The sequence below is a fragment of the Gymnodraco acuticeps genome, unplaced genomic scaffold, assembly GCF_902827175.1.
Source record: "Gymnodraco acuticeps unplaced genomic scaffold, fGymAcu1.1, whole genome shotgun sequence".
In the NCBI taxonomy this organism is placed as follows: Eukaryota; Metazoa; Chordata; class Actinopteri; order Perciformes; family Bathydraconidae; genus Gymnodraco; species Gymnodraco acuticeps.
The window spans coordinates 1488092-1515754 of NW_022990358.1; the positions used below are offsets into that span (position 1 = coordinate 1488092).

General features: G+C 40.7%; 1 protein-coding gene across 5 annotated transcripts; it reads right to left on the reverse strand.

The window, feature by feature from the left end:
* Nucleotides 1-1129: 1129 nt before the first annotated feature.
* aff1 (AF4/FMR2 family, member 1) lies at nt 1130-26963 on the reverse strand. Of its 5 annotated transcripts, none has more exons than XM_034224077.1 (21): nt 26705-26963; nt 24182-24302; nt 22955-23797; nt 20398-20439; nt 20168-20254; nt 19926-19959; nt 19585-19642; nt 17888-18038; nt 16513-17520; nt 16329-16420; nt 15917-16229; nt 15670-15764; nt 15330-15393; nt 15092-15228; nt 14925-14996; nt 14414-14507; nt 14214-14251; nt 13887-14113; nt 11992-12107; nt 4279-4380; nt 1130-2041 (listed from the first exon to the last, which is right to left on the reverse strand). In XM_034224077.1, exons 3-21 carry the CDS (start codon nt 23756-23758, stop codon nt 1988-1990), a joined length of 3588 nt encoding a protein of 1195 aa, XP_034079968.1. In that variant the 5' UTR covers nt 23759-23797; nt 24182-24302; nt 26705-26963; the 3' UTR covers nt 1130-1987. The 5 variants fall into 5 exon arrangements, with proteins under 5 accessions (XP_034079968.1, XP_034079963.1, XP_034079965.1 ...); XM_034224072.1 differs by having other exon boundaries at nt 1131-2041; nt 17888-18029; nt 26761-26963; XM_034224074.1 differs by having other exon boundaries at nt 1131-2041; nt 26761-26963.
* Between the last annotated feature and the right edge of the window lie 700 nt (nt 26964-27663).

The window sequence follows — 27663 nt, forward strand, 5'->3', positions numbered from 1 at the left end:
ATAGAAATAGAAAATAGAAAACTCTGCATTTCCCCTTTTTCCACCATCCTACATATTGCTGTGATGCCCCCTCGGGCCCATCGCTTAAAACCTGCATCTTCTTTTACCGGCTGGAATGTATTATCATTTGTTATCCATCTCAAAATCTTTGTCTGTTTTTCTATTTTGTATCTCTTTATTACTGTGTTTAAAATGAATTTTGTAATACTTTATTACACTTTTAAATTAGATAACTCCTTATGGAGGATTTGATCAATATAGTGAATTCTGAAGTCATGTGCTGATCTCCAAACGTGAGCAAAACTAATTAAATTGGTGTTTGTTGTTGGAGCTGCCTGCCTTCCTTACACATTGATAATTATACATCCCGTAATAATGTTATTGAATCAAAAGTGATTTTACATGCACAAAGCTATACATCCTGAAACTATCTGTGAAACCTGATGTAACTTTATTCTGTTTTTTCATCTCAGGCTGGATGCGTTTCAAGGACAAGTGCTTCATGTTCAAAGGGAAGACGGGTGACATTAAGGCCAACTGGTCTTTCGCTCGCAGCTGGTGTAAAGAGCAGGGAGGAGATCTGGCCGTTATCGATGACCAGTACGAGAACGGTAAGCTGGACCTTTGAGGAGGAAACAGCTCCAGGTCTAAGGGACTGCTCTCTGTATTTATACTCTCTCCTCTCCTCCAGACTTTGTTTCCAGCTACCTGAGGGACCTCAAGCTTCCCACGTGGATCGGCCTGTCGGATCTCTTGTTGGAGAATCAGTACGCCTGGAGTGATGGGGTCAGCCCGGTGCTGTACACCAATTGGAACGACAAGGAGCCCAACAACGCAGGAGGAGCGGTGAGGATCCTCTACAACACAAGTTATTTATAATCGGTGCAAAGCCAGTGGGATACATGTTCAATCTTTGTAAGCAGGACTAAAACATCCTCTAATGTATATTGATAGATAGCTTGAAGCTTTCTTGTCCTTCTCAACAGGAACACTGTGTGGCGATTTCTCACAACCACCTGGTGACCGGCAGGTGGAACGATGACTCCTGTCACAGGGATCACAGCTTCGTCTGCTCCAGGAAGAAATGTCAGTCAACACTCCCAATTTCCTTTGTTTTTGCTTGGATAGGATTTATTTGCTTATAGAAACAGGAATTACATTTAAAAAATGCGGTTTTACAATCCGTGCACAAGTTTTGAATTAAATTATATATATTTTTTTCTTTTAACCTTACTGTACTTTGTGGCATTTTATCTGCTGTGTCATTGCACAATATTTCTCTAGAGAACATATAATGAGGCTGTTGTAGTGAATAGTTAATTCACACAGATCTAACTGTACTTGAGAGCATTTTTTTGTAATCAATTTAACATGCTACTGTAATATTCCTACAGGGAGAAATGTTCTATCATGCAGTGTATTGGCTTTATTTCGTTTTATTTAATAATACGGGTTGATATCCTGGACTGTTTTCAGTAGTGGATGAAAAACTTAGATCCTCCATTTAAATAAAAGTAACAATATTATACAATACAACAATAAATACTCCATTAGTCATACATGTTTCTTTGTAATTGCATTGGCCTTAATCATTCAGACTGGCAACATGTATGCCTATTAAACTTGATGTGTGCACAGATTGCCACATAAAACAATTTTTCTACAATGTTACTCCAAAGGGTTTACATAAAAAACATTTAGGAGCTAAAAATCTCAATTCAGTCCTTAATCAAATACTTTTCTGTATCTGCTTCCACATCAGCGAGCAGCATCATCCCTCCACCCCCGACCAAGGCCCCCTGCCCGACTGGCTACACCTCCTGGTATCTGAACTGCTACAGGCTGGTGGAGGAGCTGGCCACCTGGGACGCGGCTCAGGCGGCCTGCCGGGACGAGGGAGGGAACCTGGCCAGCATCGACATGAGCTACGACCAGGCCTTCGTGGCCGGGGCCGTCCTGCAGGGCCGAGCCGACGCCTGGATCGGACTCAGGCGCAAGGTGCTGACAGGGAGGAAACACACCATGTTGTTGCCTGAACTACCTGGAAATTAAAAACTCATTAAGGACCTACAAATGTGGTTTCATAACCATCTGTGTACAAATAAGAAATAAGCTATCTTAAACACATCCTTGAGTTTTTCACTCAACATGTTTTAGCTGGTGGAGCTAGTATTAACTTCTTCCAGGTTATTTAACCCTTTGGTTCCCAACTTTTTCTAATCTTAACTTTTTAGCCAACAGTGATTCATTTGGCCTTACAGGACGTTGAAGTTATTAAACAGTGCTCTCGTCTAGAGCACTGTGTGGGTATCAGGGGCACTGCCTTAGAGTGGTTCAGGTCCTATCTGTCCCAGAGATCTTTCTCTGTTAGGCTTGGTGACTTTACATCCTCTGCTGCCCCCTTATCCTGTGGAGTTCCCCAAGGTTCTATTTTGGGGCCTATTTTATTTTCCTTATACCTTCTCCCCCTTGGACTGATTTTTAGAAAATATGGCGTCTCCTACCATCTTTATGCGGACGACTCCCAATTATATCTACCCCTAAGAAAAAACACTAGCTCTCTGATGCCCCTGGTTGACTGTCTTAATGACATAAAGGCCTGGATGGCGCTAAACTTTTTAAATATAAATGAGAGCAAACCGGAGGTAATTGTGTTTGGACCAAATGGTGATGTCCCTTCCATTGACCTGGGTTCCCTGCAACAGTTTGCAAAACCCATGGTCACAAATCTGGGTGTCAAAATCGACAGTGCTTTTAAATTAGATAAACAGATCAAATCTGTGGTTAAATCCAGTTTTTATCACTTGAGGCTCCTGTCCAAAATTAAACCGGTTTTATCCTTTTTAAACTTTGAGCGTGTAATTCATGCCTTTGTTTCAACTCGTTTAGATTATTGTAATGCACTTTATGCCGGCCTAAATAAGACTTCGCTGGCCCGCCTGCAGCTGGTACAAAACGCTGCGGCGCGGTTGCTTACAGGAACCCGCAAATTTGACCACATCACACTTCTTCTGGCTTCCCTACACTGGCTTCCTGTCCATTTTAAAGTACATTTTAAGATTCTATTGTTTGTTTTTAAATCTCTTAATGGGCTGGCCCCAGAGTACATCTCCGACCTCCTACAGGTGTACACCCCCTCAAGGGCTTTGAGGTCGGCTGATCAGCTGCTGCTGATAGTCCCAAAAACAAAGAAAAAGACCAGGGGAGACCGAGCGTTCTCATCGGTAGCCCCCTGGCTCTGGAACGACCTGCCCCCCCATGTCAAATTGTCGCCCACTCTTGAAGCTTTTAAGTCCCGCCTAAAGACCCACCTCTTTCCCCTCGCTTACCAGTCAGTCTGAGCTATGTCATACCTATTTGTATGCCTTTACTGTCTGTCCATAGCCTTTATGTGCCTTGGCCTTGTATTTATTCTTGTGTGCTTTTTATCTATTCGTGTAATATTATATTTTATTATAATGTTATGTTCATTGTGAAGCACTTTGGCAAACCCTCTGTTTTTAAACTGTGCTATATAAATAAAGTGGATTGGATTGGATTAAAAAATATCTTCATTTGGTGTACCGACAATTTGGAAAATATCTATAAAGAATGAGTAACTTGAAACGTTAACTATTTAACCGGAGCTTATATGTCCTTGAATGTAGGACGACGGCTCCTACATGTGGACAGATGACTGGCCAGTTTTCTTCACTCAGTGGGGACCAGGAGAACCCAGCAATATAAAGGACGAGGGCTGCGTGAGCATGCATGCTTCTCGTGCGTTCCACGGGACCTGGAACGACACCAAGTGTGACCAAGCTAAACCCTACGTCTGCAAGATCTCCCCAGGTTTGTGACTCTTTTTTCCTACTTTTTTTCTCTAGTCTCTCTATCTGAAAACCGTCATTTAGTCTAAAACTTGTAGCCTTGATGATGTAACTTATATCTCCTCACAGAGAAACCGCCGCCGACCCCTGCCCCTGGTGATGGGAAGTGTCTGCCCTACTGGATACCATATGGCCGCTACTGTTACTTTGTGTACAACCAGCAGCAGGGTTTCTCCTGGCCGGACTCCCTGCACTACTGCCAGGCCGCCAAGGCAGACCTGCTGTCGCTCCACAGCAGAGCGGAGGTGGAGTTCATCAGGAACCTCAATCACACCAAGTATCACAACATATGGATCGGCCTCACTAGGGACCGCAACTGTGAGTGTCGAAACCATACAAATGTGTCTTTCATACTACTTGAACCTGAGCTTTTATTATATGTGAAATATACAGATATATGTGCACTAACCTTTAGGAAACCTTGCTTTTCTAGTCGGCTGGGGCTGGACGGATAAGACGTCTCTGGGCTTCCTAAACTGGGCTGCCGGTGAGCCCAATGCAGCCTTCCACCCTGGGGAGGTGGCAGAGGAGAACTGTGTGGAGATGTTCCAAGACGGAAACTGGAATGACAACAACTGCCTGCAAAAGAGAGGCTTTGCATGCCGCCATCGCCAATGTAAGGATTTGTGTTTTTACATTCTTTTTTTCAACATTTGGGTGGAATACTAAGGAGGCCCGGAAAGGCAAGTTCAAAACACTTGCCTTTCAAAGCTGTTTTCTCTCTTGTTTTGATGATTTATGAACAAGTAAAAAAGTGATCCGTGAGTAAAATTAAAGCTCAGCTGGAAGAAAACATGAATGCTTTATTCCCATTTAGAACAAAGGTAGAGGTGCATATCAGCAGGGCTGCACATAACTGGTGCGCAGGTGCGCATGCGCACCTCCGCCAAAAAAAGAGCACCGTCATTTGAAAAAAGGTGCATTTGCGTACCAACATTGAGAGGGAGAGAAAGAAGAGAGAGAAGGGAGAATAGAAAAGAGAGGAGAGAGAAGAGAGAAAAGAGAAGAGAGAGAGAGAGAAATATATTTGCGAGTTTCACATGAACCTATGATATGAACTCAGGGCCGGCCCGTAGCACTGGCGTAATAGATGTTCGTCTAGGGCGCCAGATCTGTGGAGGCGCTGCGCTGGCAGTTCTGGGAGGGAAAAAAACATTTGTGACCGTTGGGGCTCATCCTAATTTTCGGCCTTGATGTAACAATATTCACAATTAAGTAAATGTAACACCCTTTTCACCCCGGTTACACATTTCATTTGCCCTGTACGATGAGCGCTGTAAGTGATGAAAATGGGGGATGTTGGCTTATCTGGCGCCCGCAGCTCACAGCCAAAGTGCGAGTGAGCGTGGGAGAGAGGGAGGGTGCACCGGTTCCGGCGCTGTTGTTATTATCATCTGGTGCTAGCTGCTCTAACGGATATAAGAAGAAGATGTTTCTACAATTATGTGGAGGGAGAGTCCTCTCCAGTCAGACTGAGAGGCTCAGTGAGGTAAAGGACTCTGAAGAGGCTTCTCAATACTCAAATTTCCCCTCCTCGGTTCCCCTCCTCGAGACTTAGACCCGCCCACAGGAGATGCGAGCGGAGGACCGAGGAAGGGAACCGAGGAGAGAGGAGGGGAAGCAGCAGACGTTTAAAGAAATGAGAACTCCTCTCCTCTGAGCAGTCATTTTAAAGCGACGTCCGTTCATTATTACGTGGCAACAGCTGCATCAGCTGTCGAGTGTTTTGTCATAGCGCTGTATCTCTGTTAGATCAGCTGAACATTGTTCCCCCACATATTTACTTTGAATTCATTGAGAGTGCGGTATAATGAGACAATAACAGGCTACAGATGCGGACACACACACACAAATATATTTATATAAATATATACAATTTAAAGTATGAGAGCACTCTCATAATAACGTAACACAATCAGAGACTGGATATATCCCCCCCTCTCTCTGGTCGCTGAAATGGGGAATTGAAATGACGGGCCAAAAATTGTATTTACAAGTAAGCCTATTAAAAGTAAGCAGAGGACACCAAACCAACTGAGACCCGTCTGTCCGCCGCATTTACGCACTGTACAACACACACCTACACACTGTACCACACACACCTACACACTGTACCACACACACCTACAGCTCCTAAAGCATAAGCCGTTGTGTATTTTATTATGTGAAGCAATGGTCTTAGAAAAATATCGACTCTTTGTTTGTAGATATCTACTAAACTAAAGCAAATAAAGAGAGTAGGCCTGTTATACTGAGTGATATATATTATACACACTGCTCTGCTTTCTGCACGGACCTCACAGCTGTTCTCTCTGGAAACATCGCGACGCGATGAAAGCAGTTTCTAAAATAATGCATGCATAGCTGTCATTGGCTGAGATAAGTCCGGCCGTGCGTCACGCCTCCACCGTTCCCGGAAATGCATCCGCGGAGGAGCCATGGAGGAACCATCAGTGTATCCTCGGTTATAGCTCCTCCAGAGAGCCTCCTCGACGCTCGATCCTCGGTGTGCATTTAGAGCAGGGGTGTCCAACCAGTCGATCGCGATCGACCGGTCGATCGCGGGGAGATTCACAGTCGATCGGGAGATGTGTCTAAAAATAGAACAACAATATTCTGTTTTATCGTTAATGTCCTATAACATAATCTTCCTGTGCCAGAATAATGCACTTGAACGCATCAAAGCTTTGTGATTGGCCGGCGTGACCCCATGTGTCGGGGCGTGGCTGGTGGTCAGTGGGCACTATTTCGCTGACGTTGTCCGTGTCAACAGGAGTGACAGTCCGCATACACACAAGACCGCAATTATGGCAGAAGCAAAAGAGCCCAAAATATATAATTTTCACTCCGAGTGGGAGGATGATTATTTTTGTATCTATTCCAATTCAAAGTCCATCTGTCTCATCTGCAATGCGAGCGTGGCTTTATCGAAGAAGAGTAATTTAGGAGCGGCATTTCAAAACAGTGCACAAACGCTACGAGACGGAATTCCCTCCTAATTCTGCCCTACGCTCCAAAAGGGGAGGGGACCTGAAAGGACAGCTAAATGCACAGCAGTCCATTTCCACCAGGCCCAACAACAAGAGCAAGGCTGCTACCATAGTATCTTATCGTGTCAGTCACGTTCTTGCGAAACACATGAAGTCTTTCAAAGACGGCGAAGTTGTGAAAGAAGCGTTCCTGGACGCTGCCGATGCGCTTTTTGGGGACAGTAAAAAATAACAGTAGCATTTCAACAGGTTTTTGATATAATAAAAACTCAAGTTAGATACCGTTATTAATCAGCTGTAAGTTTTAGTTTGAACTTATTCATTATAATTATTGTACAACATGGTATAAGAATGCAAACTTAAATTGATTATAGTCTATTATCAATTCAGGTTAAGAAACTAGAGTTGCTTGCATCCTATTTTAAAAGGCATTTATTTGTATACTCTACTAAAATGCAACAAAAAAAGGGTTTGATTCTATTAATTTTTTAGATAATCTTTTTTTATTGCACTTTGGCAGCAGATTCCTGTGTAGCTTCAGATCTGAGTTGTCTTATTAGTAAGCCTAATTTATACTTTTGTAGCAACACTATTTTTATATAATGGCAAAGAAAGGGTTCAGAGTATTTTCTTTTTTCCTGTGTCATATGTGGCAGCACTGTTCAATGTTTCTTGAAGACATTACCCACTGTAGTATGTGACATGTGAATAAACTCCAACTCTGTATCAACAACACTGTTGTGTAACTTCAGTTAGATACTTGTATGTGTGTAGATTAGAAAGAGGTAAGATAAAGGACCTGCAGTATTTTATGAAGTATTCATCGTACAAAGGTCAGTTTTATACAAGTAGAAGTGTGTATTTACTGTCAGTAATGGCTACGCCTCTCTATTTGGTCTGGTAGATCTCGGCAGACTGGCAGCTTTAAAAGTAGCTCTCGGTTCAAAAAAGGTTGGGCACCCCTGATTTAGAGAAATGAGATGTCCTTCAAAATGGCGCGCTGAAATTCATTTCCGGGTCACTTCCGGAGGACCGAAGACCGAGGAGTCGAGGAGGGGAAATTTGAGTATTGAGAAGCCTCTTGAGTGTTTAGATAGTTCACTTTAGTCTAAGTTCAAACGGTTTGGTCACAATTTATGTAAACACATATTTCCAAGGCACTCCTTTATAATTATTGGGATACACAGGTTTGAAATCATTCCAATGTATACTATAGGACAGTAACCAAAAATATCCTTTAAAACTGGAGATAAAAAAAAAATGCATAAATAAATAAATGTTAAGGTAAAATAAGATATGAATGAACATAAATAAAATAAGTTACATTAAATTGTTATTGGCTATGGTAGGTTATTGGTTATGTTTACATACTTATTTGATTACATCCACTTTTCTAAGATGACAGAGACTTTCGACCCAAACCCAGCTGTTGACTTGTGGATGCAAGCAGCTAATCGCAGACTCAACCAGAGAGAAAGAAGTAGGCCTACATCACCAGCTACCATGTCTGACAGAGAGGAAGACAGTGAGGAGCACAGTGCGGAGGGTAGTGATGACAGCTTGTAGAATTACTGGTCGTGCTAATGTTGTCTTGTGTTCACCTCTGCATGTGTGTTCAGTGCCGTGTGTCTGGCAAATAAAGTCAAGACCCCCTCAAAAGTTACGGTTTATTTCATTTTAAGGATGAGCACCAAGCAACATCTCCAGGTGCTCCTTTGAGAACCAGGGCAAAAAAGTTATGTGCACCCCTGCATATCAGCCTCTTGCGACCAACATTTGTATTTCACTGAAAAACATAAAATATCCTGTCAACAACAAAAAGAATTAAGGAACTTAAAGATTAGCCTGGCAAAACCTATTTTGTATAACCTGTCTTCATATCGTAAACACAGCTGAGAAAACTATTTAACTCAGAATTACAAAAAAGATCAGATTTTATTTTCTTACTTGCCTCTTTTAGCCTCAATAGCATCCAGAGGTGTGAAGACAGACTGTTAAAGCTTTCATTTGGGTTCTTAAAACATAGAGAAAGAAAATGTGGTAAATTAATACTTACTAAGATATAATAATACTTACCAAGATTAGATATAATAAGCAACATCTTAACAGCTGGTCTGTGTTTAACCATATTTTCAGACTATACAACAGATGATGGCGGGAATCCAGTTTTCCCCACTGATGGTCCAGGAGGCAACAGTAAGTGCAACAAAGTGCCAAACATTATTTTGTTAGTGTTGTTTTTAAATCCTTTAGAGTACCTTCAACTGCTGTAACATCTGCTGTATCTCTTTGTCCAGATTCAGGGGTTATAGTGGGCGCCGTTATTGGAGCCATTCTGTTCTGCAGCTTGATCGCTGGAGTGTTGTTCTATGTCTTCAGTGTGAGAGGGGTTAAACTGAGCGGCTTGAGTCTGCCAACAAGAACAACTGCTACCGTTGATGTGGTAAGTTGTTAATTATCTATGACTTTTTTTCTAATTTTCCAACTTACTAAACTATCTACATATTATACTACGAGTTTTTCAATATACAATACTATGACTTTTCTCAACCTTTTCGTCCTATTCCTTTTTTATTCGACATATGAATTTATTTTTTCAAATGTTTGATGTTCAATGTTCCGACATACTAAACTACGACTTTTATTTTTTTTACATACTATGCTATGACCTATTTCCAAAAATGTTAGTTACATTATACTATTAATTTTTTTTTCCGACATACTATGAATTATTTTCAAATTTTCCGACATACTTTGCTGTGACTTTTCTTCGACAATTTCATTTGTGGCATCCCTAATATGATATTGTTATGTTTTTGTGAAAGTGTAAAAACTAAGTTGTCTTTCTTTTGTTGCAGCCTGCTTTTACCAACCCCAACTTCGGTGGAGAATCAGACACATAAACCATCATTTATGTTTTGTACAGTAACAAATGTTTTTGTAAACAAATCATTGATAATGTCCCTTTTAAGTATAAAGAATGCAATAGGATTCACCTCATTTGTACAGTATATATATATATATATTGCAATATACTCATAAGATATTAAAACTTGTTTTCCTATGTTGCACTTACATTTTCCGTGCTCAACTGTTGTTATGTCTACAAGAATTCAGTAATTTTCCATATGCAATCGACTGTTCGTGAGTTATTTACTGACCTTTACAACCAAATTGTGTAATCTTGTTTTCTTTCTGAAAATAAGAGTAAGCAGTAATAAATTATAAGTTAACAAAATGATTTCCAGTGTTTATTCATCTCTGCAAAAAAAATGTTTTACATATTTTACAAAAAAGGGAAAAGCATCCTTCAAAACCTTTTCTGAACAATTTCTCAGTAAATAATTATTTGGGCGAGAAGTGTAAACTGTTGCAGAGTCATTCATAAACAATCAAAGATGATGGAAGGAAAGCCACAGGTTGGAAAAGACATGAAAACATCTGAAATGCTTCTGTGCAGTGTAGACCTCTGCAGTAAGAAATACTCAAGATCATTTCTCCTGCTGATGATCTATACATAAAATAATCCCAAATGCCATGGCAACAGTGACCTTGCTCCGTATTTTAAAAAATTGTCGCTACACTTTATGCAACAATGTAAATTCATGAACACTTTGTGATCCTTGTTTAGCCCTTTTTGATGTGTAATTGCACACAGACATTCAAACTCAATTAACTGCAAAACGTTTCAAAATGTGTAAATCAAAAGCAATGTTTCTTTTACTGCATCACCATTTCATACTGATTATTTTAGTATCCCTTTTAAATTGTCATAACAACAACACCTCAATAAAAATTTGAACCAACAAAACTCAAGCTTTATTTTTTTAGAATCAAAGTTACAATAAACTAGAGTAAAGACTAGCACAGTCCTGCCAGTCTTTGGGATCAAGGTGTTCTTATGTCCAATAACGCTCTGAAATTAACAACAAATACTCAACAAAGTGCATTCTGTAGTAAGCTATAGTTTGGCCTTTTATTCTACTCGCACACATTTAGTAAACATATTGAAACTCAACATTTGCTAATCAACAAAATGTGTGGGAAACAGAAAAGCAGCTTCCTGGTGCAAAAACAAATAAAGGGAACACTACTGTAGTTTCATCTGTTGAACAATGTGGCAGTCCCACTATACTTGAAAGGTAACTCAAACTCGGCTAATATCAACCACTACTTCCAACACTAGAACTAAAAAAATCCAATATGTAAAACGATTGCCCCTTTTTTGTTCTTGCAATGTTTACCGTACCTAATGTTTGTATAACTTACTTTAGTGGGCACAAGTGCAATTATTTTACCTGGGTGACAAGAATAAAATCGAGCCTGCTTTGGACTGACCAACTAGTCAGTAATTGTCATAATCAGCCTGAGAAAGATAGCAAACCACTTCTGATCCTGATCCTGAGCCATCATAATACAAATCCTTATTATTCATGCTCAGATGTCTGATTGTTTTGGACAGCACTCACGCTGTATTCATTAATTTATTAAACTCATACTGTATTAATCCCCACTGATTTGTAGGGGAAATACAATGCATAATTCAAACCGACTCATTTTGAGAGAAATTCAATAACAATTGTGATACATTTAAACAATGGTTTTAGTGCCTTATAGTGACATTCATCTTTGACATTACCAAAGTTGTGATCATAAACAAGATTTGTGTCAGGACTTGCACGAGGCTGGGGCTGCCACCAAACGGCAATTTTGGTTACATTCGATGTGCTCCCATCCAAATGTAGTTAAGGTCACACCTGAATAAATTGATGATTCAAACACATGAACTCATGAAGAGGAACAGGAAGATACACCGTGGGTACAAGACATGAAGTGTGTGTATAACCACAGATGTAACACATGTTCATAAAAGTGCCAGAGAGAAAGAGAGACACGAGCGGACATGAGAGAAAACAATAAATAACAAGTGCATTGATCAGTGGTGTATTCTCAGGGACACACCACACGAGATGAGACAACGTCCATGTGAAGTAAAGAAGCCTGGCACAAGCCTGAGGGATAGTCCAGCTCAGAGTGTGACACACTGAGGCGAGGTGAGGTAAAGGTAGAGAGGGGCAGCACAAAGGGTTTGCAGGTACTCTTTGACGAGAGCAGGTGGATAGTCAGTTTACCTTTTGGCTGTCCAGCCTCAGCCAGTGGACGCCCTGTCTCGTGTAGCGCACCACGGAGCTCATACTGGAAGTTAGGCTCAATGCACCCATGACTGAGTCCAGCTCTGTCAGCAAACCTGAAACATCACAATTCATTAAGATGCATATACAGATTTTTTTACAGGAGTAAAATGTATTTTATAGACTATGAAAAATAGGTCATAATATAGCATATTGAAAATGTTGGAAAACTAAAAAGTCCAACACATTTTTTTTTTTTTTTTTAAAAGTCATAGTAGGCTATTGTGTTTTGGAAATATTGTTTAAAAAAGGTGGTAGTATAGCATCTTAAAAATATAATGAAAAGCATTCATAGCATAGAATGTAGAAAATATCCCAATAAAGTCATAGTTTAGTACGTCAAAAATATCAAGAAGTAGTATAGCATGTTGAAACATTTGAAAAAAATATCACAATAGGCGCTTTCACACTGCGGTACTTTTCCCACAAAGGTTCATGTGAACTTAGTTCATGTGAACTCTTTAGTTCGCATGAACTAAGTACAGATCGCGTTCACACCGGAATAAATCCCTGGGGGTGGATTAGGCAAATGAAGCCCCTGACGTCACTTGTTCTTCTTCTGCTTTGGGTTTACTGGCAGGCCGCAAACCACTTCACGGCGTATACTGCCACCCGGAGTCCCCGGAGTTGGGGACTGGCTTCAGTAGAAGCTGCTGGGACTCCCAGCAGCTTCTACTGAAGCCTTCCGAGTAAATCGCCAGAACGCCGACACCTCCTCATCTCCACCGCTCCCATGTTTTATTTTGTGTTGCCATAAGTTAGTCTCTCTGCGTTTCTGCGCTGGGCTAATGCTAATGCTAATAATGCTAATGCGAGGAAAATAAAATGGCAGCTTCACAAAACTTTTTGGGAGTTTTACGGGGCGTGGTTTGCAATCCTTCCAGCCAATCAGAAATATAGCTCTTTTCTCACAAAAGAGCCGCTCGAAAGTCCCTGCTCTCTAGCAGGGACTTTCGAGCGGGTAAAAAGGTTCTCATGAACTAATTTTAGTACCGGCTCTTTTTGGTGGGAACGCGATAAAATAGTTCTCATGAACTAAGTTCGCATGAACCTTTGTGGGAAAAGTACCGCAGTGTGAAAGCGCCTATTAGGCGCTTTCACACTGCGGTACTTTTCCCACAAAGGTTCATGTGAACTTGAAGAGCCGGTACTAAAATTAGTTCATGTGAACCTTTTTACCCCCACGAAAGTCCCTGCTCGAGAGCAGCAGGGACTTTCGAGCGGCTCTTTTGTGAGAAAAGAGCTACATTTCTGATTGGCTGGAAGGATTGCAAACCACGCCCCGTAAAACTCCCAACAAGTTTTGTGAAGCCGCCATTTTATTATCCTCGCATTAGCATTAGCATTAGCCCAGCGCAGAAACGCAGAGAGACTAACTTATTGCAACACAAAATAAAACATGGGAGTGGTGGCGATGAGGAGGTGTCGGCGTTCTGGCGATTTACTCGGAAGGCTTCAGTAGAAGCTGCTGGGAGTCCCAGCAGCTTCTACTGAAGCCAGTCCCCAACTCCGGGGACTTCCGGCCGGGGACTTTGGGCGGCAGTATACGCCGTGAAGTGGTTTGCGGCCTGCCAGTAAACCCAAAGCAGAAGAAGAACAAGTGACGTCAGCGGCTTCATTTGCCTAATCCACCCCTAGGGACTTATTCCGGTGTGAACGCGATCTGTACTTAGTTCATGCGAACTAAAGAGTTCACATGAACTAAGTTCACACGAACCTTTGTGGGAAAAGTACCGCAGTGTGAAAGCGCCTATTGTAGTTTGTTAACAAATATGGAAAAAGTCATGCTTTCTTTATGCTTTCATGTTTACAGTCTGTTTTTCGTATATTCTTACCGCTGCCTTTCTGCGACAGTTCCTCCGCCTGGTCCCAGATGTCATGAGCGCTTAAAACTAATGTAGTGATGTTGACGTAGGTTAATGCCACTTGTCCAATGGCCTGAGGAACCATCACAGTGCTGCCCGCAGGGTCCACACCCGACCCGCTGTGGCCGGAGCCAAAGCTGCTGGACGTGTTGGCTGGAGAAGGCATGTTGGGCATGTAGGACGGGGTGTGTGTGACTCTGAAAAAACACCAGTAAAAATATGTGAATATGATTACATATTACAGCTTAGTGCAATACACCTAAAAAGAGAAAGTACCATGCAAAGTAGACGACTTACTTTGGTGTTAAAACAGGAGGATCGCGAGTTGTTGAGTTCTGAAATGTCCAAATTTAGAGGGCAAATGTACAACTATGATTACATGGCGACTACTTTTCCAACTCTGCACAAACATGTTATAACATTGTTTTATTTAGATATGACCTAATCAAATTGCAAAACAATTACAATGGCATAAGAAATGAATATGTAATACTTACACTGAAGTGGTCGGTGAGGGTCTTCGAATACTTGAGGGCAATTTTGTGTTTGTGGCGAAACATTGCCATCTGCAAGAGGGACTGGCACTTCAAACTGCAAGACACAATTCAATGTTCATACATTGTTTATCATTTGCATGATTCATTATTGCATATACAGTTATTGTAAAGACAAACAATACAATGACGTTTTTATACTTTACGATTACAATGAATTACTTAATGCCTGACTTATGACACACTTTATTATACATTCTTGTGAATTTACAGCTTTTTTATAATACTGTATGGCTATACTATGGCATTCTATGACTTCATTACATTTATGACAGACTTTAATATAACTACAAATATGTAATGTGTAGACAAGAACAGATGGTGAAAAAGCTTTAAACAGAAATGAAGCTAGAGGAGAAACATTTAACCAGTTATGTTGTGTAGTTTTCGCCACGACATTCTATTTTGTGAAGCAGCTATTTAACAGCACAAAAAGGTATAATCTACAACTCACCATAAAGCAAAAAAGTCTTTTTCTGCAGCAGTAGCAGAGGCATCCACTGAGTTTCTAAGTTTCAGTACAAACCTGTAAAAATGAAGCATATAAATATCTAAAGGTTTGTCTATTGGATCAATGACAGTTATCAATAGTGCAGACAGTAATGATAAATGTTATCGCACTTGAGCAGTTCCACTGTTTCTGCAAACATAGTGTAGGAAGACGTTGAAATGTGTGGATCTTTCTCCATGGCAATACCACTTTCGACAAAGAACATGGCCGCATCCAGGTAGTTAAAAGCTTTGATCAGCTTATCTGACTGCAGAGATAGACACATAAAACAGTTTGGTTATATGTTTCTAGTATCATCGGGTAGAAATGTGCAGTAATACGAGTTCATAACAAACACAAATAACTTACCTCTACATCTGCTTTGTGCTTCAGTTTTTTGGCCTCTTTTATGTAATGCTTCACTGGATACTGCCTGTAGGTGGACAACGCTTTATCAACAAACCACACTAAACACCTCGTAATTAAAAACAATACAAGTGTTATCATTACTAATTGTTAATACTGTAGCAACAATTTCCTTCAAAACAAGAATATACATTTAGTTACTCCAGTAATACCTTTTGAGAAAATGTGGGATTGAATTAACATTTCAATAGAAATTGAAGACATACATTATTTGAGATTGTTCAGACAAATGAAAAACTGTAGTTTAGAACAACTTGGCAGCTCCACAGAAATCATTGTTTACCTCCCCTCAACTCTGAGCAAGGGCCTTTTGCTCAAAGCTCCCCTGGGGGTCTGTGAAGATGATGGGACAGCAGGGGTGCTCTTTTGGGGCTTCTGCTAGGATTGAAGGGCAGATGAACTTTAGCATTTCATGAAAACAAATTGAGAGCATTTGTCACTGGTTACAATCCCTAAAACCATGAGATCGTTCAGAGGCTTGCCTTGGGGGGGAAGCTAAACACAAAAGATTGGTGCTTATATCCCGGTACCTTTTCAAAGTGTGGTTGTTCGGCATGCTTTCCGCCGCTCTTCTTGTGCTTCTGGGAGTCCTTGCTCTTTGCTGCCTCCTTGCTGGACTCCTGGGGCTTCCCAGAACTGCGTTTGTTCACCTTTGGGTCTTTAGCAGGGTCTTTAGTAGGGTCTTTAGCAGGGTCTTTAGCAGGGTCTTTAGCAGGGTCTTTAGCAGGGTCTTTAGCAGGGTCTTTAGCAGGGTCTTTGGGTGTCAGAGGCTGCTGCATAGGAACAGGTTTTTTATCCACCTTTTTCTTTCGCTCCCCGTCTGCTTTTGACTTGCTGGAACATCTGTAAGAATAGAGAGCTTGTGTTATCAGACACACTAAACAGTGTGACGTTATCTCCGTTCAAGAAACGTAAAAAAGTAAGGGATGCCTCTGGACCTACTCTAGTTTGACAGAAGCATGACTTGTTGATGAGGTATTCTTGTTTTCCAGCTTCTGTTTCTTCCTGGGATGAGTTGAATTGTCTACCTCGACCTTGAATACAACAAATCATACATTAAAATACATTTAAATGTTTTTTACATGAATGCTAACTAGAACAAAATGGGAACCCACATATTTCTCACATTTTGAGATATACTCTTTTTGCTGCTTTTGATGACTTTGTGTGGTGTAGAAGCATCACCACCCCCTGCATGCTGCTCTACGACCAGTGCTGATCTCTTTGCATTGTTGGGTAACTCCTGGTGGATGTTGCAGGTCCAGGGAACTCTTGAGAGCAGACTTAGATCAATTTTCACCAGCAGGGAGCTAAAAGGCTTCTGGGGTTCCAGAGAACTCTTGATCGTGTGCCCAGTTTTCTTTGAGTGCCTTTTGCTCGTTTTGTGAAGAACCTTGGATCCCTTTGGGCAGAGGGTCTCCAACATTGGTTTGCTACAACTGACTCTAAGTGGCGGGGCGGGGGTCAGCTGGTCAGCCTTTGCAGGACTTTGGGTTGGGCAGGAGCAAGGGTTAGGATATCGAACACCACAAGATGGACAATGAACACACAGTACCACAGTGACTTCAGGATCTGATCCAGTCTTCCGCTTGTCAAGTGACGTGTGTTTAGAAGTCCTCTTACCGTCTCTTTTAGTCTCGCTGTTGTTCTTGCTGTGCCCTACTTTCGTCTTAACCTTGGGTCTATCTGTAAAACAGGGGTCTTTGTTTCGCGTATCGACCACTTCCTCACACTTCACGTTGATAGTTGCTTTAGTGTGATCTGGGCAACCTGCAGTCACTGGTTTTGAGGAGTGTGTGTTGCATAAAAGTGTCCTGGAGATGTTCAAACCAGCAGAGGGGGATTTGTGGCCACTTTGATGGTTATAGTTGTCCTGAGGGCTTTCACTGTGATGCTGGGTCAACTCTTTCTGGTTAGAAGAAGAAGAAGAAGGTTTGGACTCTCTGTAGGGGTCGACCACCTCTGCACTGAGTGGGTGCTGGGAGCTGTGAGCGGGCGGTGGCCGCTTGTGAGTGGGGCTTTCATAGGGATGTGAACAGCTTTGACCTTCGGCGCTCGAGTTCTGCTGGCTGGACCTGGACTGGATCCAGTTCCCGAGCTGCCAATCACCATGGGTCACTGCTAGAGGTTCAGGCTAAAAAAAAGACAAACAATGCCATTTTAAAAAAAAAGAGATAGAGCTTACAGTTCAGAGAATGCATGTGTATCAGTTTCCCGTGCCATTTATTGAAATAAACAAACAAAATATCAGCAACGCTGTATGTAATTGGTTGTTACATTTTAAATGACTTGCGGTATTGCTCTGATAATTACATAATGAAAAACTAAAGTATCAGTGATTTCACACAGAGGTGTTTAACTGCCTTCTCTGTTTTGTAGATAAATGTGAGAGTTGTTAATGTGTGTATGCAGGCAGAAATGCATGCCAAAATGTAACTGTGGGTGTTCCGTGGGGAGATGCAGTGTATTAATCCAAGTAAATGTGGCAAGCAGCAAATTACCTCGGTTTTAACAGAGATGCTCACAGGGGGTGGAGGCGGCTCCTCGATGGTGCTTTCACTTTCCGACTCTGATCTTGAGCTACACTCTGAGTCGCTGGAGCTGGCCGGCTCTACCCCTCGGGAATGTGCTGCTTCAAGTGATCTACGGCACCCACACACAGAACACAACAATAATAATATCACATTTCCAGCTTCTCAGATCTGGGACTTTTCTTTGTCATTTACAACAGTAATATTCTGGTGGTTTTGTCCATTTATTAAATAAAACAAGCCATTTGAATAATTTACCTTTAGGGAATTACAAGAGCAATATTCATTATTTCCTATAAAATGCATATAAATAGACTTACTGGCTACTTTATTATTAGGTACACCTGTTCAACTGCTCGTTAACGCAAATACCTAATCAGCCAATCACATGGCAGCAACTCAATGCATTTAGACATAATAATAATAATAATAATAACAAATTACATTTATATAGCGCTTTCCCTGGTGCTCAAAGCGCTTATGCTCAAGACGACCTGGTGAAGTTCAAACACAGCATCAGGATAGGGAAGAAAGGTGATTTAAGTGACTTTGAACGTGGCATGGTTGTTGGTGCCAGACAGCCCTGGTCTAAGTGTCTCAAACTGCTGACCTACTGGGATCTCACACACAACCATCTCTAGGGTTTACAGAGAATGGTCGTAAAAGATACAAATATCCAGTGAGCGGCAGCCAGAGGTCAGAGGAGAATGGCCAGAACGGTTCAAGATGATAGAAAGGCAACAGTAACTCAAACCACTAGTTACAACCAAGATATGCAAAATACCCTCTCTGAACGCACAACACGTGGAATCTTGAAGCAGATGGGCTACAGCAGCAGAAGACCCCACCGGGGGCCACTCCTGTCAGCTAGGAACAGGAAACTGAGGCTACAATTTGCACGGGCTCACCAACATTGGAAAAATGTTGCCTAGTCTGATGAGACTCGATTTCTGCTGCGACATTTGGACGGTAGGGTCAGAAGCATGGATCTATCAGGTTCAGACTGGTGGTGGTGGTGGTGTAATGGTGTGGGGGGTATTTTCTTGGCATACTTTAGGCCCCTTAGTACCAATTGAGCATGGTTTAAACGCCACAGCCCGAGTATAGAGGCTGACCATGTCCAACCCTTTATGACCACACTGTTCGCATCTTCTGATGGCTACTTCCAGCAGGATAACACGCCTTGTCACAAAGCTCAAATGATCTCCAACTGGTTTCTTGAACATGACAACGAGTTACTGAACTCAAATGGCCTCAACAGTCACCAGATCTCAATCCAATAGAGCATCTTTGGGATGTTGTGGAACGAGAGTTTTGCATCGCGGATGTGCAGCAGACAAATCTGCCGCAACTGCGTGATGCCAACATGTCAATATGGAACAAAGTCTCTGAGGAATGTTTCCAGCACCTTGTTGAGTCTATGCCACGAAGAATTAAGGCAGTTCTGAAGTCAAAAATGGATCCAACCCGGCACTAACAGGGTGTACCTAATAAAGTGGCCGGTGAGTGTAGATACAACATTTGATTATTGATAAAATATTTAAATTGATGATTGATGCAGATGCATTGATTAGGAAATAATGATTAGTTGCTCCATTAATGAAAAAACTTGTAAGTTGTCTAAATGGCTGAATTAACAAACTGCCAAAAGCCTAATTGTCACTTACGATGATGAGCTCTGCTGGATGAGCTGGGATGGATTTGCTGGAGGGGACTTGTAGTTTTCTGGAAGAAAATAGGGGAATTACATGTCATGAAAAACTTTGAAATGTTTATAGTATTCAATTCACACAAATTATTAAAACAGACTCTTTATCTAAAGGCTGTATGTACAGCAGATGTTTCCAATCACTGTATTTTACCCTCGTCCTTTACAGACAAAACACTAACCCTGGTCTGCATGCTTGTTTGGGATGTTCTATGATATAGTACCAACATGTATATTAATGAACATGTGTATCCTGGTTTTGTGCCTTGATTTTTGATTGCCATTCACTTAATGACTCACTTTGTACAGGACATGAAGAGAGACACGCTGCTTCCTGTGAAGACAATGAAACAAACGCAAGCTTTTACATGGGTCACACATTGGCTTTATTTAAGTTTGCACATGGTTATCTTCATGTACACTTAATTAATAAATGGTGTGATAATCGTTACTGTATATGCAAACAGATCTTTAATTACCAGGACTTAAGGCCTTAAAACATGCTTTTTCTTTTCAATTATCCTCAACTTTTAAAGTCTTACCTTGGCTGGGAACGGAGACTTGGAGGGTTCTACTGAGCTCGGTGAGTGTATGGCTGTCAGGAGAGGAGGCCATGAGTGGGTCATTTCCTGTATGGTGGGATAAAAAGAATGTTATATGCAAGGAGCCTAAAGACGGCCCAACTACAATACAGGCATCACTCTTCATAAAATAAACATTATAGCAAGCAGATGTAGCAACTGTAAATGAGAGTTGTAAAAGCTGGACTTACCCTCAAGATTTCTTCGACACACTGAACCTCATCTGTCCTTGTCTGTAGAAAAGAAATGAATAAATGATCTGTTCAAAACAGTGAATAGACCTTTATGCAATTATAACATGACAGACATAGAAAATGGTAAAGGGCTAATATTTCCAAGAGCAAACCTTTTAATGGTATTTCACAGGTCAAACAGGTAAAATAACATAGCTAAATACAACATAAGACCCCCCTTCAGATTGTTTACTTCTTGCATCTTACTTCAATCATCTCTAAGTATACTGTAATTTGGGGGGAATTGAAAACACTGAAAACATTAAATACAACCATACCACATTAAAATCAAAGTAAAGAGATATATGCATTTCAGTGTTGTCCAGCAGAGAGCGGTAGAGACCTGCAGAAGCACTCGCATTGTTTCCATGAAGAGATGCAGTGGAGAGTTTGGTTTTAAAATGAAACCATTTAACATTACAAAATAAGAGCAATATCAAGGTTCCACCGTTTTGGGGCAACAATTGCATTTTGATGTTGAATTAACATTCACATGAAAACCATATTTATTATAAAATACAAAAATATATGTAATTGTTATTTTACCATTGGTTGTTCCATTTAAGAAAGCTAGTTTAAGGGTTTATTTTTAAACTAGCTTTAGTTTCACACCAGAAGGTTTACACTTGTGCCGGAATTAAAAAAATGGCGTGCACTGGGACGTTGGTTCTCTGACCCATTAAACCTGTGTATTGACTTGTTTAAGGAAAAACACATTGTTGAAAGCACATTACTTCTTCTATTTCTCAATAGTTTGGAGGAAAGAGACATTTGTGATTGTACTTTATATCCAAAGTGTTTTATACATGGCAAACTGCAGATGTGGATCCTAATTTAGGAGCAAAGGTTTAGTAGGAATATAAATAATTGCCTGTATAACCTGCAATCATGGATTAGTCAGAGTAGCGAGAATAGAAGCATATTTAGCACTGCTGTGCTGCTGCAGGACTGTAGGGGGAGCTGTGTCGTGCTGCAGATGCAACGCCTGTGTGTGTCTATTTATGAATAGAGAGGCGAAGTCCCTCCCTTTCCGGGGGAGCTCCATGGGACATTATTTCGGAAAAAATATGTATTGAAGTCAAAGGAGAGAGAAAGATTATCTTTCGATCCCGTTTGAATTGTGCCACGAATTACACATATGATGTTTGTCAATTTAAAAGATAATTTTGCAAGTCAACATTTTTTAAATGTGTCCTAAAACTGTGAAGTAACACTTTTTTTTGTGAGAAACCGCTCAATGAACTACATCTCCCATCTCGCACCACACAACAAGACGGCCGTCACGTTGGAACATTTCACTTCTTTCTTACAGAATGAGGCAAAAAGTATTAAAAGAGGTGAAAATCACTACAAGTCTGGGCATGTTGAGAGCTGTACATACACACAAGGGGAGTTAGTCGGTTCCGTAAGAGCCAGCATGCGGGAACGGGATTCTGGGATTTGTAGTCTTTCTAGTTGCGTATTTTTCATAGTCTTATATTTCAACAGTTTTACGACAAACTGTGACTTTTTTTACATGGAAATTATTTTTTAAATTGACAAACATCATATGTGTAATTCGTGGCACAATTCAAACGATAATCTTTCTCTCCCAATTGACTTCAATACATGAGTTTTCCGAAATAAGGTCCCATGGGTCGGAAGTAGATGGGCGGGACTTCGCCTCTCTATAGAATTGACCTGAAGTTCAGCCAAATTCTCTCAAACAAATCAAGCCTTAGAACTTAAAGTGCCTTAAAATTGAAATCAAGAATATATTTTTTTAGCTGACTAGCCCTAACCCTATGTTCCAGATGACACAATCCTCTCATTCCACAGTACATTCATAGCCCAGACAACAGTGCTGGGAAATAATAAGTAGGACTTCCCTTGTTCTATCACTCCCCACATTCACCAATCACCGGACCACCAAAACCAGAGATTCAGTGTCACTGACATCTCAAGACAATTTTATATTCCAAATATACCAAGTATCTACTCCATGCTGTCTTTACTATCCTACTACTATACTGTAACACTCCTTGTTGTTAACCACCAACTATGTGCAATATATATATATATATATATATATATATACACACCGTTAATAACTGCAATATATACCTGGCTGCTAAATCCTCAGAACAGGATGTGTTTTTTGTAAATTGTGTAACCTTTTTATTATATATATTTTTTATCTTTAATTTTTTTTTGTGTGCATGCTACTTAACATTAAGGTAACATTAAGCTGTCTTTGGCTCTTTTCTGCTGTAACAATGTACATTTCCCCTCTGGGGGACTAATAAAGGTATTCTGATTCAGACTTTTGTATTTAACAGGAACAACCAGGTTCTATAGAAAAACCAAATTCTTTGGATTGAAGGAATCCAGTCCTGCAAACTTATGATTTATTTTATTTTCATTTTCGTTACCTCCTGTTTTCTTTCTTCATGCTAAAATTAGCTAACCAGCCATTATACAGCCTAGATAATATCATGTCTAATAACAGTACAGCGAACTAAGAGAATATATTTACCTCCAAAAATGGTGGCAGCAACTTGGTTTTGCCTAGCGCAGATTTGTTGATTATCTCCGGTAGAGGTACATATGGCTCTGGTGAAAGCTTCAGCCTAGGTGACTCGCTGACCACATGGTCCTGACCATCCATGGGCCGCACATACGCTGTGGGCTTCTGGGTCATGACTACGCTGGGCGGCTTCGACGACAGGAGTGAAGGGAAGGTCTGGGAAGGTAGTGTGTTACCTTTGTTTGCTTGAGGCAGAGATGAATCTTTGGGGGACTGTTTCAGGTCAAATGTGGAAACATCCATGGCGCTGTCAGACTCAGGGTGGTGATCTGTGGACCCTTGAACTTGAAGTCTATCAAAGGTGTCCCTAGTGTCCGTGTCATAGTTATCATGGTCAATGGAATGTGGGAAGGGTGGCCGCTTGGCATCAGGAGACTGATAAGACATTTCCTGGGGAAGGCTGACACACTCCCTGAGACCTGAGTGGGCTTCACTCTTCTTTTGTTGCTGTGCTGAGAGGCCGAGCTGACTGTGGTTTAAGGACCTATTCGAGAAAGTGGATGAATGTCCATGCTGGTTAGGAGGAGAAGGGGCAGTGGACGTCCTCATGGGCTGAGAGGAGTAACCGTTACAAGAGGGGGCTTTCTGACTTGGGATGGACGTGTGGACTTGGTTAAGGAATGGAGGCTTGGCTGGTTTATCTGTGTTTGGCTGAGCCTGATCTGACTGTGAGAAGGTTACATAAGTAGGAATGGGTAAAGGCTCAATGGCTAAGGGACAGGGATTATTCACATCTTCAAAACTACCCAGCATCCTCTGGATTCGATTGGAAAGAGTATCCCCTTTGTTTGTCTGCGTAAAGAAAGGGTAAACACTTTGTTAGAAGCAATATATCGGTAGCAATATGTAGGATTTGGTTAATTAAGACAAACAGTAGGTGGAACAAACTTGCTTTTTGACAGCTTTTTTTTGTAAAGTAAACATAATTGTATAGCACACTACATAAACAACAAAAAACACTAGAAGGTGAAAGGTTTTATGTAACTTTTAAGCCAACAATACAGCACACATACAGAAAATTATCATTTTCCCTCTGATAATGAATAGAGTCATTTTGATCCTGAAACCGTTGCTTTTGAAAGAAGTCAAAAATAATAATCTTTGTATCAATAATATGAACAGTAGAAGCCCAGTGTGATCATTAGAGCAGGTAACTCCTGTAGAGTGGGTCTTTACCTTGTATGGTTCCCTAAAGAGTGGCACATTCTCAGGGTTGGGTTCTTTGGGTGGGCTTGTTTCTTGGTTCCTCTGTTCCCGCGCTCGGAGGCGAAGACGGTTCCTTTCTTCATTGTATATGCTGTAGAACATTAAAAAGAAAGAAAGATATTAAGTGCATTATTCTAACACTAAATGTGATGACCCAGTTCAAAGATGCAGTACGTGCCTTGCTGACCAAAAATGTAATTGGTGACCACTAATAATTCCAACCAATCTTTTAACACAGCCATATTTGTTTAGGCTATCTTTGATTTGATCAAATAAACCACAAAGCATTGACTCACTCCGGCTGATTCATATGATGAAAAAAGGTTTTGGTTAACGACACGAGAACATTTTAAAGAATAACAATTGATGACATCTAATCACAGCCTTATGTACCCAAGTGGCAGAGAAGCAGGGTCTCATGGGAGAACTCAGTGCCCATCATATCACCAGAAACGTCAGTGCAATTAGACTTACAGACACCATGAGGAGTCCCCACACATCTGTTCCTTTTAGTCCCTAAAGATGACATGCAGCCCATGCATGCAGACATCACATGGATATGACTAGTCCAAATATAAGGCCATGGGTAAAAATAAGTTGTTCATTATAGTACATTATATTCAGAAACAACAAGCGGCCTCATAGGGTCAGGACCTGTTTAACACATACAAAAATACTGAAGTAAATTGAATGTACATTTGGAACTAGTAATTTTCCCAAAACAGTGTTTATCATCCTCACTCACAGCAACCCCAATGGGATGCTTCCATGGCAACAAGTGGAGCAACACAGATTTGGGTTTAAGCCAAACAGATGAGCACTTACTCATTAATGGAGCAGAGAGACTGGCCAAAATACAAGAACAGCACCAACTGCCCGGTCACAGTACCACCCAGGGATAAACCAACACAAGGTGCCTGCCTGTATTAAGTTACACACCAGTGATCCAAAACAAACATGAAACATTGTGTTGATGATCTAACACAGAGAAGCAAACAACTCACAGAATAAATTAGAATAAGCTCCTGCAAGTGATAGCAATGCCGGGGTTAGTGTTTAAAAAGGGTGAAACAAATTGTGCAGAAGTAGCCCCCCCCCCCCACACAGGTATAATCTTAATCTCTGTTTACGTGTGCACATGTTAAACCAGGCTTCAACAGCACACAGGTAGCCTGCATGTCTGTTTAATGCTCATCAATTTAGCTTGCACTACTTTGCGATTAAATTAAATGTCGGCATTGTGAGTAGTTGTATTATTTGAACAGGAATTGTATTTCCTATTTAAACAATATGGTTTGAACAAAACAATATATTGTTTAAGTCAAGCCCAGTCAGGAAAGCCCATCATTCAGATTCGGAGAAACTCGCAACACAGTGGAACTTAAAGCAACGAGAGACAAAAGCCAAGAAACCTGAAGACTAAAATCAGAACTGCACACCTAAACAACCACCAAAGGTAACCCCACTCACAATATGACTAGTCAATCCAGTCCTCCTGGTAAACGTCTGACATGTGAAAACAGTAGCACATTTAGGAAGTTATGAGAGCTGATACAGGGGGTGACCAAAGTCAAGTTTCTGCTAGTAGTATTAAAAAAGGTAAATAGTGACTTTAAAGTGATTCGCATGCTTCAGACATATATGCATAACATTCACTCATGTTGACATTGTTGCACAAAGTGGATATGTACCACTTTATGGTTGCAACCAAGAATTGCTTTTATCATTGTTTAAATCAGAAGATTGTTTTCTAGATCAATAATTGTGCGGCCTATAAAACGTCAGAAAATAATAAAGCACGTCCATCCCAGTCTCCAGAGAACAAAGTTTATTTCTTTGTTTTGAATAATAGCAGGACCTTCACATGTTGAAGCAGCTGAATAGCATTTTTTTTTTTTGCAATAATAAATATGTTAAGATAAATTAAAAAGTTGGATGTTGTTTGTCATTTAATTGAGTTAATAATAGTTGAAGCCACATGATTACAGGAGAAAATAAATCATGTTAGGCATAATTGTGCCTTAAATGTAATATATTCTGCTCAGATTATAATTTAGTGGTAGGGTGGTTCAGTTGAGCATCCTATCTGTCCTCTATTTTTAGGAAAATAGCTTTCTGTTGTTATCCAACTTTTAAACCAAAGTTCCAAGTTGGTCAAAACACGGCAGATAAGAATTCACTGAGGATCACTTGTAAGAATGCTTTATAAATTAAACATGTGGCTGTTCATTTAAAAAGAACAGCTCGTATACACACAGCAGTCCCTTTAACCAGCTGGTAGAAATCACACCAGCCTGCTTTTTCCAGCTGATTCCACCTCTTCCTCGTACTGCTTACCAAAGCCAAAATCCTCTATGTCGGTTTACCATTAACAACAAAAAAACACCCCTTTAATTCTGATACCTTTGCAGAGTTACAAACTTAAAGTTGACTTTGCTCAAGTGCGCTGCTAGTTATCAGACTAACCGTATCTAGCTAATTAAGGGTAGTTACCCGGTCAGGCTGAAGAGCTAGCGCCCTGCTGTTAGCAGCTAGCTGTGTCTGCCTACCTCGGCTGAGATGCCATGGTGCGCCTCTCTTAACAACCAAAGTTGGTTGTCATGCGTTTCTGACAGTCTTCGCCAAGCTGCTCTTCTCACTTGGTCACATTTTTCTTGTTTTACCGCTGAAGAATTTGCTATTTTAAAGGGCTGTCAGGCGGCCGTTGGTTGATAGTTGCTGCTAACCGTCCGTGTTTGGGTCGTCCACTCTCTCTCTCTTTCTCGGTCTACTGGATTGTTCTACTCTATTCAGCCAGCCGGGGGCCAAGCTCAGTTTTATACACTCAATGCACTTCAAGCTTGTCACAAAAAGCGTCTAAAGCAGTCGTGTTGCTATTCTATTAGTAAATACAACAAATATGTTCGGTAAAAACTTTATTATTTACCGTGTTTTCCTAAACACGACAGTTTGTCCAAACTTTACACTGTTACCCCTGCGTGACAGACATGGTACAGTCATCTGTGTTTGGTTATGTTGTTTTACAACAGAGTCCTGGTTAAAAGTTTTAAAAGCCGATTTTTAGGTTCCTCCCGTTTTTCAAATGGTATTAATTTTTCGTGACTGTTGACAGATGGTGAAAAATAAGTATCTGACTTTAAAATAATAAGAAAAGTAAGGTAAAGTTTCACACAGAAGGCAAAAAAACAGAGAATTGTGTCTCAAAAGGTGCAGTAAAGGGTAGTATACTTATTTGTAACCATTTGTTTCCTGCTTGTCTTTAAAATGTTAAAATATTGTAATATGTCATTTGGTAAGATGTTACAATATATTGGTTGACACAATTATGTTATTCCACTGATCAGAAAGGTGTTCTGTACTGCATCTCCCTTGTCATAATAATATACTAACATAAATGATTGGCTCTTGGTTTATTTGCCCTCTAATAACCGAATCAAATGTAAACATGAATG